The sequence below is a fragment of the Drosophila montana genome, unplaced genomic scaffold (genome assembly GCF_035044405.1).
Source record: "Drosophila montana isolate Dmon_TW-CO22-7 unplaced genomic scaffold, ASM3504440v1 contig_3438_1, whole genome shotgun sequence".
Classification (NCBI taxonomy): domain Eukaryota; kingdom Metazoa; phylum Arthropoda; class Insecta; order Diptera; family Drosophilidae; genus Drosophila; species Drosophila montana.
Window position 1 is genome coordinate 266,388 of NW_026998322.1, and position 15,427 is coordinate 281,814.

The 15,427-nt window shown below is 40.2% G+C and overlaps 1 protein-coding gene and 1 long non-coding RNA gene across 2 annotated transcripts; both read left to right on the forward strand.

Annotated features, from left to right (window-relative positions):
• Positions 1–98: 98 nt before the first annotated feature.
• On the forward strand, positions 99–10,611 carry LOC135434716 (uncharacterized). The gene is made up of 3 exons (XR_010437277.1): positions 99–769; positions 8,382–8,437; positions 10,418–10,611. It is a non-coding gene; the product is annotated as an uncharacterized LOC135434716 (long non-coding RNA).
• Positions 10,612–10,760: 149 nt separating this feature from the next.
• On the forward strand, positions 10,761–13,376 carry lama (lamina ancestor). Its single transcript, XM_064691382.1, has 3 exons — positions 10,761–11,167; positions 11,222–11,338; positions 11,398–13,376. Exons 1-3 carry the CDS (start codon positions 10,908–10,910, stop codon positions 13,016–13,018), a joined length of 1,998 nt encoding a protein of 665 aa, XP_064547452.1. The 5' UTR covers positions 10,761–10,907; the 3' UTR covers positions 13,019–13,376.
• The last annotated feature ends 2,051 nt before the right edge of the window (positions 13,377–15,427 follow it).

Genomic DNA, 15,427 nt, shown 5'->3' on the forward strand with positions numbered 1-15,427 from the left:
AGCGAGTGAGTTGGATGTACAACCGTTTAGTTGGACTGCGTTCGAGATCTGGTGGTTGGCTTTGTGCCGGGACCATGAGTTGCGTGTTCAGTTGAAATTCGTTGACGCTGATCGTTAAACGTCGCCGTCCATTCGCAGCGCAAGCGAGAAATCGAATAGAGTGTTTTTTTAATTCGTAAATTGTGTATTGTTTTTATTGTCTTTCAATTTCATTGTCCTAACTATAAATATATATAAAACAAAAGTGCAACAGACATAGAAGCGACAAAGTAAATAAATATATAAATAATATCAAAAGAAACGCCACGTTTCGTGCTCCGCAAATACGAGTACATATAAATACATACATACATACATAGTATTTACATATACAAATAGCACACAACATATAATTAGTTACTCTGATATTTCGACGCTACGCATAGCAACAGTAGGAAATACTTAAATAAACTAAATAAATATATATTTATATATATATATATATGCAACACTTTGAAAGATCATTGAGCACAATATCAAGAGAGTTGTAAGACCCAACAGCAAGAAGCTAAATCATCCATTGCGGTTCCAATGTAGCCCCTCATGGTTAATTAACACGAGCCCGTTGTGTGACTATATAACAGTTTCGTGTTAAAACAAAGTGTACTAAAAGTTGGCAGTTATTAGCAAAAACACACAATAAATAATTTCCATCAATCACGATCCGTACAAATTTCTGATAAACAACAGCGCAGACTTTGCGTGAATCACCAGCCGTACAAATTTTCCGGTAAGTTGCCCCCCCCCCCCCTCCCCCTACCCCTCCCACACACATGTTTTGACATATAAGTAGTATCTATAGTTATCTAGGAATACTTACTCCAAATACCTCAATTAGTGCAAAGCCTTGGGGATAGGCGGGGGGCTTGTCAACACGTGTTTGAGCTTAAATAAATATTGAACTCGTCTGGGGAATTAACTGGAGGGGAAAAACCCAACACACTCCATACTATAGGCTATATTACGCAGTCCGAAATCAGGTCAATATTTTCATATATAATTCGCACTCTTTTAAAATCTTTTTTTGTTGTCGTCTATTTTTGTACGATTTCCCGTCGGCAATTGCAAAGCACGCAATTTGCTGGAGCTGGGATGAGAGGAGGACATTGTGGACATCAGTTGGAACAATGGCAGACATGACCAGTTTTTACAGGGGTTGTTTTTCCAGTTTTTTCTTCAGCCGGTCGGCATCTAAAGTTTTCTACTTCGCACAGCCGATAAGCTTGTCCATTTTAATTATATTTGTCTGATAGGTTCTTGATTTTTTTGGCAATTGCACCAAGCTGATAAGCCGGAGAGGGAACCCAGGTTGACTCAAGGCAATTAACTGAAGGCCATAATTAGCCAAGTGCCCGAAGTCTATTTGAATTGGAATCCGCAGCCGGAAATCTGATAAAAGTGCGCGATGACTGTCTCATCGATAGACCTTCAGGTGTTGTTTGGCTCTGTGAACAGGTGGGGACACCTGAATAGGGTCACATGAGTGGGTTGTCGTGTTGGATGTGTGTGTTGACATGTGTCACCAACCGGCAGACAGATCAGGCAGATCTCAATGCATCCGTGCCTTATCTTTCGCAAATATGTATGCAAAGCGGCGGCCATGTGATGTTACCTATAGAGAGCGGGAAAAAAAACCCAGAGGGCATCCAAAAATAAATGAAGTATTTACGCAGACAGCTGTTTACAGTTATTGTTGTTGTTGTTGTTGCTGTTATGCGAATCTTGTTTACCCTCCATGAGCTGATAAGATTTTATAGGGCATCTGGATGCTGGAAAACAAGATTTAAGGAGCTTTCCGTTTAGTTTAGATTTCGCATTGAAGCTGCAAAGAACAGCTCCCGAATTAATGCACAGCAAATTGATAGCCAAGTGATTGCAGACCACAATGGAACATAGAAATTCGGGGTAAAAAAAATACAAATTTAGTTTTAGTTAAAATAAATATTTTTTTGTATTCAGCAAAAGTAAACGTTAAGCTGTGCCCCAAAAGGCAATGGCCTAGAATACTCAAAAGCAAAAAGAGAACCCAAAAAAAATTAAACGTTTTAAATTACCTCGAGTTGAAGGCAAAAAGCCGCCTGGCAACAGAGAGTTCAAGTGGAGAATATCAGATCTCAAGATTGTTATACTTAGTTCGCCTGTGATCAAAGAAAAACAAATAAAAGGCCATAATAAAGTGCTATGCCAACATCAAACCGCAGCAGCAGCAGCAGCAAGAGGGGTCAACACCAAAGAATCAGAGAACGATAGAGAGAGAGGGAGAGGGAGCGAGGGAGAGATAGCTTCTAAAACATGCTGACGGGGGCAGGTCTGTTCGCAGAAGTTGCCAGGCTGCCTTTGCCTCAGACAGGCAGGAAGACAGCCAGACAGAGAGAAGCAAGCGATCAGAGGGCAGCGGGGCAGCGGGGCAGCTATTGTATCTCACAGATACACAGACAAATGAGGTCAAAATCCTTGAGGTTCTTGTCCTGCTGCACGCGGTTCAACCACGGCCAAGTTGGCAAGCGAAACCGCATTCCCAAGAGCACGTCTTATGCATTGCATTCTTCTCCTCCTTCCACTCGCATCGCTTTGATATTGAGCGACAATTGTCGGTTAATTGACCAGACATCTATCTTATGCATATATGTATATCATATCGGGAGCAAAGTTATATAAATGCCTGGCAGTTAATCAACAAGCCCTATTTGCTGCCATTTGAATTAGTGCTTAATTGAAGGCGGCAGGAAATGCCAAGTCAATTAATTGAACCCAAGAGAAGTTGGAAATTATGATGGGAAATTGGGCTGGAAACAATAATTCGCCTTTACGACGCACTCAACTGAATGCCAATTTTCCAGCTATGCGGAAAAGCGCAACAAATTCGATCGTATTCAAAGTCAATTGTCGGCGTATTTATATGGAAATGATGCTAAATGACGCTGTGCATAATTAAATGTAAAATGCAAACGATTCGCTAAAAATAATCGACGACAATGTTGCCCGTCGTGTTAGCTCTATTATACTATTTTCTCTAATTTGCCCTAACGCTTTGAATAGACGCCATGGCAAACCGGTTTTAAATTGAGTTTGTCCAGGGTTCCAACCAGTTTTCTAAACAAACCCTAATTTGCCAAATCTCGATTTATAGTCGCCAAATCAATTTTTAACTATTTTTAAACCAAATTTAAAAACCACATTTTAGGAAAGTTTTCAATGTGAATACTTTTAAATAGTGTTGCAAAAGTATTAAAAATTGTTGGCACAGGCTTTAAACTTTGTTTAAAATGAATTGTTCAACAAGATTTACAATCTCTAAATCAAATTTTAACTATTTTTGGGAAGTGAACACTAAAAAAAAGTGTTGCAAAATGATTTAAAAATGTTTGCATGCGTTTTAAACTTGGTTTAAACACAGCTTAACTATTTTTGCAATGTGAACACTTTAAACAAGTGTTGCAAAATTATTTAAAAATTGTTTGCATGGGTTTTAAACTTGGTTTGAAATGAATTGCCCAACACTTTTGCTGCACAACCCGTTTTCAAACACTAGAAAAAACATTTAACATTTAAACATTTGACATAGTTTAGAATTTTATTGGAACAATTCTTCAGTCAAAGAAGTATATATGTCAAATTGAGATAATTTGTAGGCCGAATATCATTTAAACATTTTCAGCTCACAATCTTTTTGGCTTGGGGGGGTATATAACTGCAAAATGTGCTGTGGCATGAAATTGTGAATTCTAAATAGTTGGCACATGGTCACGTGCGTCTCTTAGCCTCGCACTAAGTCACAGCTGATTAATGCAAAGGTTGTCATAAGTAGTTTGTCATAAATACCCTCGCACTGCATTATTCAGAGCTCAGAGTTCTCGCTCTGGTCACGTGCTCGGAGCCATCAAAAGTGGCTCGCCGTGACTTGTGACAGCTCTTGATAGGATCTCGTCTGAGGGCCAGACCAAGCGGTCAAGTTCAATAGAACGAACACTGCAAAATTTTCGGTTTTGCTACAATTGCAGAATCGGAGATCGTTCGACGATTGTCGAATTTTCCGCTCGCCAAAAACTGAACGCTGGCAGTTTCGGTGGAAACGTCAAGGCAATCGGACGGGATCGTTGAGTGGCGCGCAAAGCTACAAATTGTTTGTATTTTCTCAAAAAAAAAAAAGAAAAGAAAAGCAAGAGAAATTTGTTTTTGCGGCCAGCAGCAGCATTGACGTAAACGCGAATTTTATCTTTAAGATACGCGATTACATATGCACATACCTGGCGATCACGTTTGAGTTGTTCGGTTGCAGATTTTTCCGGTTCACGGCGATCTATTCAAATGGCCCAAAAATAATAAAGAAAATATAAATATATAATATACAAACTTTTGGAAAATTGTCAAAGATCTTGTGGACAACAGCTGAGTGTATCTGAAAGATATGTGGAGAGCTTTTTGATATAAAGGTAAGGTGCACTGGCTAACAAAATCGGAGAAATTAAGCGATCTGCTGAGGGTTTATATAAAGGCTAAAGATGGGTTAGGTCTGTGTAGTATATGTGCTATATAAGAAAGAAGAAAACTGGCACGCAAACAAAAAAACAGCTGATCATGCAAAGCATTTGAAATAAAAGAAATACTAATGAAAAATTCAGATCTGTTTCGGAAATCGAAAAGATAACAATGCAAATGTTTATATAATAGTTATATACATCTATACATATATGTAAAAGGTAAACGAAAATGTAATTAATTTTGTAATAGAACGGAGATTATTATTTACTTTATCTGTAGCAACAATCTTTCTTTCACGAAATTCTCTCTGCTCTATTGTGCTTAATGAACATTTTCCCAGCCCACGCGAAATGCCCCGTCGTAAAGCTGATTGGCGCTTAATTAATTTCCATCAGCTGATGAGCTCTAATAATATTTTATACGCAATTATTCATCTGTGAATTGCGTGTTTCAATAGCAGCCAATAAATATACATATAGTCGCCGATCACGCGACTATATGCCAGCGCATGCGTTCCCCGAATGCATGCCAGAATGCATTCCGCATAGCTGCCAAAGTCAGTAGTTGCAAGTTTTGACACGTGCAGCCGCACAGACGTCGCGACGTCTGGACTTTCGACCAAACAATTATGATTATGATATAAGCTGATCCTGCCATCAAGTTTTTTATTACATTCAGTCGGCCTCAGCTTGCGATTTCGCTTAGCTTGTCAGTCAGTTTTCGACGACGCGTGGCAGCGTGGCCCCAGCTAAGCATATTTTCTCTTTAATGGATCGTATTGCTGTGATCGCAATCGATCGAGCATACGAATACGAATACGAATACTTGCTTGTATTACAATATGCCACATAAATTTGCATATTTATAGAGTTTTTGCTAGCTGGGCGCTTTTCATTCAGCATAAATTGAGGTTCCCACATCGACGACAGGTTGAGCTCTTCTTTTTATTACCTTGTAGAGGGTATATTATATGTAGGGTATTGGGCTATTATGTAGGGTATTTTAATGTTGTCATGAATTGTGTAACGCATAGAAGGAGACATCTCCGACCCCATAGAGTATAGATCTATAGATAATCTCAATTGAGCATCAAAAGCCATGTAGATATAGATATGCCTATCTTTCATGGAATCGACCGGATCGGAGCACTCTATTATATAGCTGCCATAGGAAGGATCGATCGAAATGTAGGTTCCTGGCAAAGTCTTTTGTTTTCCAAGATATTTTGTCAGCATTTACGAGCTTCACTATGCCACATATCTGCAAAAGGGTATTAAATCTTCGGCGTGCCGAACATTACCCTACTTTCTTGTTTTTTTGGTAGAACTGTTGTCAAGCGTAGAAACGCGGGCTTATTGAATTATGTATGAGACGCGTTTCTAGAATATATCTGTCGCTTATATCTGTCATCTATGAGAAGGTATCTGACTGTCTGCCGGATGCCTCTCACGTGTCGGGCACATGGAGTGCTTCGTAATACTCCCTGGTTATATCAAAAACTTGGCCACATGTGTTGTTCGAATATTCGAAATACTTATTGCAAATATATTGCCAGTACTATGTGGGCATGTTAATTTTCTTGTTTTTCCGTCTGTATTAATTACCTTAACTTATTTGCTAGCCCATAAATGTTTATTGTTAAAACATTTTAGGTGTGTATTAATTTAGTATTTTTTTTATGCTCATACGTATTTAATTTATTGCTGTTTACCAGAAGGCAAAAGGCATTTTGAAGGCGCATATAACATGATTTGTAGATCGAATCGCCTAACGGTGAATAATTAAAATATACCGCTAATGGGTACAGTCTGCAGTCAGGCTTGAACTATTTGGCTAGACGCATAAATCATATGAATAGATATTGTTTATCTTAATGAATTTCTGGCTAAAGGCGTAGTTATTATATGGCTTGTCTGAAATTCCTTGGTCAGTTAACGGTAACAGCTGTTTTAAGTGTGGCCAGACTGACAACATATCTGAACAAATTTCCAGAATGTGCAATCTAATCAGCATAAATTCAGTTGGCAACAATGGAACTTCGATTTGACATATTTAGAGCGAAAGTTTATGTGCACACACTTTGCTATCGACTAAGTCAATTATTTACGCTCCAACTTAGTTGATTGATTAGCTCGGAAAACAAAAAAAAAAAGTGTACAGTTATGATAATTAATAATACTATCTAGTTCAGTAGCTCAGTTGGGGTTGAGTGCAGGCGCGTTAAATTTGAACTCCATAAATCAGCCATGTACGCTGCTCACATCTAAGCAAAAAACAGTTGTTGTGTGTGCTGCATAAACAAAAGATGATAACGTTAATAAAAGTTAATTAAGGTGCAGATGGCTGCAAAAAGACGTCAAATGTTTGACGGGGATTATGTGGCATTAGACGGCTAACTGGGCTCTATTTTTGAAAAAAACACGGTTTGTTTTTGACTTATACAACTCTTAGTTATTGACGTCATTGGCAAATTAAAAAAAAAAGGGGGGTATCACGCGTCTGGGTGAAATTTGCGTAGTTTGTCAGACAATTGGCAGCTCGTGAGTAGCTCAATGATTGACAGCTTCTTGCAGCCTTGAGGCTCTTTTGGACTAGATACATACATATATCTTTCGAGTCAATTTGAGTTTCATAAAAGTATATAAACAAACGTAAGCTTTTCACGAACTGCAGCTGCTTTTCACTTAATGTGTTTATTTTCACAAGTGAAACGAAAAATGATTTTAATTTCATACTGGCTCACTGCAAGGCGAACAAAGTACAGTCTCATGGTTCGGTGAAAGTCCCCCAACGAATCGGTTATGGCTTAAAATTAAATACCAATTGATTTTGTAATTCAAATAACAAAACAGTTATTAAATACTTCAAGTTAAGCTTCTCAATCGCGTTGTTAATGATTTCTAGCGAATCAAATGAAGTGTCGAGCGACGTTCATTAATTCAGAACGAGTTCATAAGCATTCGGCATATTTATAAAGCTGGTCAGCTGATAATTCCCTGACAGCTTCTGAGAACTCACGCATTGAATTTATAAATCTTATCTAGCCAGAGCTTAACATAAATACAATGAATCATTCGCATGGGCAGCTTTAACGCGTCATTAAAATTTGTTTATAATTCCCAAGTTGTTTTAGCGTAAAGCTCATGAATTCTGTACACAAACTTGAGCTACTTTTGCTCATTCTCGAAATTCCTTTTGTAATTCACAAGTTGTTTAAGCCTCTTAAGTAATGTAGCTAAGTTTGGCTAAATTCTGTATGTTATGAGATTCTGTAAACAAACTCAACTTAAGCTGCTTTTGGCCATTCTCGAAATTTATTTATAATTCACAAGTGGTTTAAGCCTCTTTACTAAATGTACATCAAATTCGCAACTTGTTTTAGTTTTCGCTAGACTCTCACCTGATTGTCCAACTACAGAGCAATTGCTCTAGATACTTCTTTGTAGTGCGCATCGCAACATCATCTCGACTCATTGAGCTTTCGTATCACAAGAGATCGTCGTCAACTGGCCTGTGCTCCAATTCAAGTGTCGCCAGCCTCATTTAACAAGACGTCAGCAACATGGGACCACCAATCAATTAGGTTTCTCACATTTCATCTTAAATTGAGCAATCTTTATGAACGAAAAACAAACAATTAATGAAAAGAAACAATTGCGCGTGCGCAAAGTCTTCTTTATAAATATTTTGGATAAACATGGGCTGGATGGGTAACTTCTAGCTGAATATTACTTTGGCGAACAATTGGAACAACAAACAAAGTTCGTTGAACGATTGAATTGAGCTTTGTTTGGACTTTAGGCGCCGCTTTTTAAGGTTTAGACTAAACATTGATTTTTTGTTACTCTGTCTCTTTGCAGTACTTCAAATGGGTTGACTTTGGACACATAAGCTTCCTGGACCCGGGAAACAAAAGGTGAGTGAACTAATATAATTAATATAATTAGGTGTATAAAATATAAGAATATACATATATAAAAACGATTTTAAAGACAAACAGAGGAAAGCTCTGTTTTCAATCTTAAACTATTTTCCCTTAAACATTGAGATACTTTTCCGTTCTATGCGATTTTATTTTCTATTTTTGCTTGAGCTTTGATTGTGTTTGTTTGTTGACTGATTGATGTGAAAATTGTGCAAATTTTGGCATTTTGTATCTAACAGATACACAGATACACAGATACTCAATGTAAAACAGCAACGAAATCAGGTAAAAATTAATTCACTTGCATGATTTCCATTTCAATATTCAGCTCTCTTCCACGTGCCCAACGATTTCCGATTCATTTAAATCGAACAGCCAATGGGGCGTATGCGCAATTTTCTTGTTTTCAATTTGTTTATCTTGTCGAGTTGTTGCACAAGCTGAATATCCATTGGAATTTCGAATTACAACTCATATTATATAAATATTTTTTCGATATTTTTTACATATGTATATGAAAAGTTGCCTTGAGATTCTTTGCCATGTTTTACTTTAAAGTGGAGCAGATGTTTTTGGCATTATCTGAATGAAAGCCAGACTTAAGTAATCCGTGATATTATAGCCTATATATACTGTTATTCGTATAAAATAAATATATATCATATGGAACACAGAACAGGTGGGCGCTATAAAAATTCGCCACTCAGGAGCCACTCGGGTCATAAACCGAATTTATAAGTTTTACAAATGCTAAAAATTTGTTTACCTATGCGCCAAAAACCGCAGAGGTGTGAATGGTTTTCAAATCAAGTGTACATTTAGTACAAATATAAAGTTTTTACGCACTTTTATGCGATTTTCTTGTGCTTGTGATGAAAATATGAATTACATATTCCGATTTTGGCCGCATCTTCATAAATCTAATTGAGACGAATTACAAAACGAATTGAAAATAAGCCAAAATGTTTATTATTATTGAACAGCAAATGCGCATTGTATAAATATTTATACTAATGGCACAATAATGAGCGTTGCTTTTCATATAAATACACGAGCAGGCCAGACGCCAAAGAAATGCCTTTAAAATTTAAATAAAAACAAGTGCTCCAGTTGGGCGTACCACACTGCGAGATACCCTTGACCCAGCGCCGAGCTGGCATTGCAAACATTTGATCTTTCTTTTGTACATTTTTATACAAAAATAAACTAATATTAAGTAGGGGAAAATGCTTACTCAACTAGCTTCGGAGCTTATTGTCCGATCGTTAATGAAATTTTCAGTTCATAAATATGTCATGTGTGTAAATATCAAAGCCCAATGACTCTGAAGACCTTGGGAGAAACCAGGGGAGGTATCCAAAATATGAAATATGAAATTCTGGATCTGGTTTGACTATAATATATATATATATATATATAAATATGGTGTACCTAGCTTCATAAGCCTTGAGATACACTCAACAAAACTGAATTTCAATATCGATTTTTATCGATTTCATTGAAACGTGGCAGGTTATCGATGATTCGCAGCAAACCTGATCTGCGGGGTTATAATGTGAAGCAAGGCTTAACCTTTTAAGTCTCTGGCCCCTAAGGACCCTCAGATGTACGCTATATACAGACGGACGGACAGATGAAAGGACAAGCGGACAGACAGATGGATGGATACACGGACGGACAGGCGGACGGACGGACAGGCGGACGTACAGACAAACTGGGCTAGATCGAATTATCTCCTAATGTTGAGCAAGCATATATATACTTTATAAGTTCAAAGATGCCTTCTTCTGTTTGTTACAAACATTTCAACAAAATCATCATACCCTTCCTACTTAGGGTCTCTTTAAAAATACTTATACGCTTAAAACTTTGCTAAATTTTGGTTTAAAAATGTTGCGTTTGCAACGCAAATGAATTGTATATTGCATTAAATGTATTTATTAATTATTTCTTTCGTTCTTTGTATTTCAGGGATACACTTTGAACCTCTGTAAATTCGAGCCACAGACAGATTTAGCTGGAGCTGCCACTGGACACAGCGACGCGCGGGCAAATAAACCGAATCCAAACCAAGCACAATAGCAACCACTTGCACCTCCAAAAGATCTGAACAAATTTCTGATAGTCTTTTTTCATTGAACACCATTTGATCCACTGCCCAAGAGCAGCGTCCACACAGATGAACCAAACGGTCGTTTCGCTTGACAGCGCGGCCACCGTGAACCACAGCAGCAGCAGCAGCAGCAGGAGGAGCAGGAGTAGCAGGAGCAGCGGAAGCAGCAGCAGGCAGGAACTGCATCCTGGCGTTATTGGCCAACTGATTGCCATCAAGCTGGGCCACTCGTACGCCGCACGCGCCGATCTCAACTATTGCCGGGCCGAGTGATAAGTCGTGCACTTAAGCCAAAGTCAAGCCGGTGTCCTAATCCAAGTCGAAAGCGGCCTCAAGACGGACGGAACCATGCTAAAAGTCGTCGGTGCATCATGGCAGAAAACGCGCATCGGGACATATATACTGATCGGAGCCGGTTTGCTGGTGATCGGTGCGTTCTTTGTCGCCTACATGGATCGGCCCGAATATGATGGCACCTACTGTGCCACCGCATTCTGGACCAAGAAGGTGGGCTTTCAGATCGAGAACTGGAAACAGCAAAACGACTTGGTTAACATACCCAAGGGCGTGGCTAGAATATGCTACAAGGACTCCGTCTATGAGAATGGGTAGGTGCTGTCTGTTATACTTGATATACTTACCTAATCCTCTCCTGCTTGCAGCTGGGCACAGATTGAGGTGGAGACGCAGCGCAGCTATCCGGACTGGGTGCAGGCCTATGCCGCTGGCATACTGGAGGGTTCGCTCACCTGGAAGAACATCTACAATCAGTGGGCCAAGTAAGTTCCGGTCTAATTTATACATTCCATTCCTCATTGATCTCCTTGCCCACCCTTAGCACCATTTCATCCTCGTGCGATCGGGATGAGAGCTCGCAGAAGTTCTGCGAATGGCTGCGCAATCTGCTGACCCGCAACTATGAACAGCTGAAGGAGCAGGCGGCGGCCATGGCCGAGCACGATCATTACTGGCATCAATTGCACCTGATACTCAACCAGCTGGAGGGCATGGAGACGGGCTATATACGTGGCGCGACGCGTGCACGCTCCGACTTGGAGGAGGAAATACCGCTCTCCGATTTTCTGCTGATGAATGCGGCTGCCGATATCCAGGATCTGAAGATCTACTATGAGAACTATGTGCTGCCCAATGGCACCGCCGAGGCGGACGCGGGCGCGGGCGGCAGCAAGAACTTCTTTCTGCCCAGCGCCTCGATGCTGACGCGCCTGCTGCGCCAGGAACAGTCGCCGCAGCAGTCGCTGCAGCTGCTCTTTGGCCACAGCACCGCCGGCAGCTATTCGTCCATGTTGCGCATCCAGAAGCGGTACAAGTTCCATTACCATTTCTCGCCCGATACGCGCAGCAATACGGTGCCCGGTGCGGACATTACCTTCACGGGCTATCCGGGCATCATTGGCTCCACGGACGACTTCTATGTGGTCAAGGGACGCCAGGTGCAGTCCATTGTCGGCGGCGTCTGCATCAAGAACGAGAATCTGGCGCTCTGGCAGAACGTGGACGTGAAGAACATGGTGCCGCTTGTCGCTCGCGTCATGGCCGCCAATCGCATTGCCCAGAATCGACGCACCTGGGCTCGGGCCATGTCCCGTCATCCGTTTACGGGCGCCAAGCAATGGATAAGCGTTGACCTGAACAAGCTGGGCGCACAGGATAATCTCTACAATACGCTGGATGCGGATGAGAAGCACGATGATGCGCCCGTGCCGCTCAATGAGAAGGATAATGCTGCCATCAGTGAACGTCACGATCAGCTGAAGAACATGGTCTGGATTGTGGAACAGCTGCCGGGACTGGTGCACAGCAAGGACGTCACGGAGAACTTCCTGCTGGCCGGCAACTCCACCTGGCTGGCCAACGGCGTGCCCTATTTCGATGTCATTCTAAACGCTAGTCGGATCTCGCGCGATAACTACAGCGAGGATCAGGATCTGACGCCCGCCGAGGAGGCGGAACTGACCAATCTGGAGGCGGTCGATAAGTATTTGCGCAAGCGCGGCTTTCGCGGCGATCTGCTGGGCGACGAGTCCATTGCCTATGGCAACATTGACCTCAAGCTCTTCTCCTACAATGCGCGTCTGGGCATGAGCGACTATCACGCCTTTGCCGGACCCATCTTTCTGCGGCTGCAGCATGCCCAGGCCCGTTCGCTCGCGGAGGAGCCGCAGGCGGATCAGTCGGATCAGTCGGATCAGGCAGCGCCCGCTGCCATCGGCGACGAGCGGCTCAGCGTTACCATTGACGATGCAGCTGCTCTGGCGGAGCTGGAGCTGATTACGGAGCGGCGTCCCGTGCGCAACGATATGCGTGCCATAGCCATGCGAAAGATTGGCAGCGGTCCGTTCAAATGGTCTGCGATGAGCGTGCTCGACGATGGCAATCACGAGGGTCATCCGGATGAGTGGAATTTCGACAAGGTGTCGCCCAGATGGGCGTGGTAATGTGCCCGCCAAACTGTTCTCCGAAATGTTCCCCATCGAATTTCGTCAGCGACAACAACTGAGAAGCAATAATTGTACCTAGATTCGTAAATTTAGATTCGTCTTTTGTGTGTTCCTAGCTGATAAATTGTCGTACGTAGAAATCAATTGTGTTGCGTCCATAGTCATAAATTGTAGTCGTGCCCGTAACATATCAATGTTCAATTATTGTCTTCCAGTTGCTAGATTGTTTGGTTTGTTTTTTTTTAAATTGTCACATCTATAGTCTCAAATTTGTAGTAAATATTAATAGTTTTTTATATATGAAATGAAACAACAACTGAAACCAATTAAAATTGTATTTTTTATGTAAACCGAATCTTGAAATGCTCTTTTTAGTACGGACAATAACCAAAAGGGTAATTTGAGCAGCGCCATCTAGGGATAGCGCGTGGAAAGTTTAGCCTGTACTTTTCATCTGCAGTGGAATGTGGATTTTGTGTGGATTGTATATGATTTTAACGTTCAGTTCAGTTTGAATCTATCGACAAGCAAATAATGCGTCGTATTGAAAATTTTAAATGAATCTATTTTTCTATAATATTCAAGAGGAAAAGTCTGGGCCAGCCTTAAATTGACTTAACATATCTCTCTTTACAAATATGCAGACGTATGATTATTATTTGGCCATCTATTAATATAAACGTGGGATAATAACTTTTAATTATTGCAGCGCAGCAGGAAGTGAGTTTGGTCTTCGTGTTGTATGAGATGTATATTGCATACATGCAAGCACACGTACATACATACGTACATATATACATACATACATAAATAAATACATACTTAATCGCTGGCTTAGTAGCGGTTGGAACAGTGACAGACTCCAGCTGGATTTCGAAGCAAATTTGTCAATTCGCCTAATTCGCCTGATATACAACAAAGCTGGCTCCCTCTGGAGATCATTAAAAAATCAAATTCGCCTCCTAAATGGGATCAAATGGGAGAGACTAGCCTCGCTGCAGTTTTGCCGAATTAGTTTTAATTCGCACCTCAGCAGCAAACGTCGGCGGTGAGGCTGCAAATTCTGCCCGGCATTTTTTTCGCAGTTATATTTTGTTTTCTGCCAAATATATAGCGCGAACAATTATTGTGTGAATAATTATTAATTATTTGTTATTATTAGTGCGATTAATTAATGTGATATAGTGTAGAAAGCATAGAAAGAACATATTAACGCCTCATAAAAGAGAACAGACCCAAAGTAGTGTCTCAAGCAGCCAGAAAAGCTGCATTATAATCGCCATCGGCGCAAGTGAAGTGAAACGCATAGTTCTTGTTAATTTTAAATGTTTCTCAGTTTCTGAATATATATCGTCAGCTTAAAAAAACCGCGTGTTAATTTTCAATCGGTCATTTCCTTTTCAACCTTTTGCCTGTTAATCCGTTAATCCATTGCGGTGATCGCCGACATTCGCGCCAATTTTAAGTGTGTGTAAGAAAAAGAAAAAAATGAGAGAATAACAGGAGCAAGAAGAAGATAGCTCAGCCAACAGGGCGGGCGCCCTTTTGTGCTTGTTCTTCTTCACAGCAATTCGCCGCCTGACATCAACGAAAGCGCCTTTGGAGATGGACGGTATGTGGGTAAGTGGCATAATTGCTTTGCATGCATATATAAATACTCTCTTTAAGTAAGAGAAGGTAAAACACATTTCTTGTAGGAAAAAAAGAGAACGATAAAACTTTTTTAGGAGCTGCATAAAAATGCAATTTATAAGAGAATAAATAGTTGAAATGGAAAATGATTGAAAATATAAAGAAATAGATAGAGAAGCGACAGCAGTTTTCTCACTGCTGGTTATATTTCTATTTGATTCGCCTTTATATTTTAACTTGCTTCTGAAAAATTTCTGATACGAAGCCATTTTTACTATTTTTTACTAAATCTTATTATAAGTTTACTTAGCATTTACAACAATTTAGCTCTAAGTTTTAATCTTCCTTTCACGTTTCATGTAATTATTCATTCATACCTTGTTAAAACAAGCAACAGTAAATAAGTATAACGCAAAAAATGGATTGTCTGTAAGGGTATTTTGTATTCGAAAGAAAACTTTTCTTACATTTTACTTTTTGGTTGACGTAATTCCGTTAGCTTCTCTCGGACAATTTGAAATTTGTCGTAATTGGCTTAACAATGTGTGTGTGTGTGTGTGTGCGTGCGTGTGTGTTAACTCAATGTAAATTGTTTTGTATTCAATTTCATTGCTGCTGCCATTTTTGTTGTTGTTGTTGTTGTGGTCCTTTTAGTAGTTGCATTAAATTAGCAAGCTTTGGTCTCCTGTGGCGCCTCCATTAATTTAGGCACTAATATGCTAATCCGTAAATTTAACACAGTTCTGCGTAAAATATTTGCATATTTGCATATTC

What these genes read in the sequence shown, in the direction of transcription:
- lama (XM_064691382.1), top strand. Translation starts at nt 10,908, where the DNA reads ATGCTAAAAGTCGTCGGTGCATCATGGCAGAAAACGCGCATCGGGACA. An exon ending in GACTCCGTCTATGAGAATGG is followed by an intron (nt 11,168 to 11,221) that starts GTAGGTGCTGTC and finishes TCCTGCTTGCAG; the next exon opens with CTGGGCACAGATTGAGGTGG. An exon ending in ATCTACAATCAGTGGGCCAA is followed by an intron (nt 11,339 to 11,397) that starts GTAAGTTCCGGT and finishes GCCCACCCTTAG; the next exon opens with CACCATTTCATCCTCGTGCG.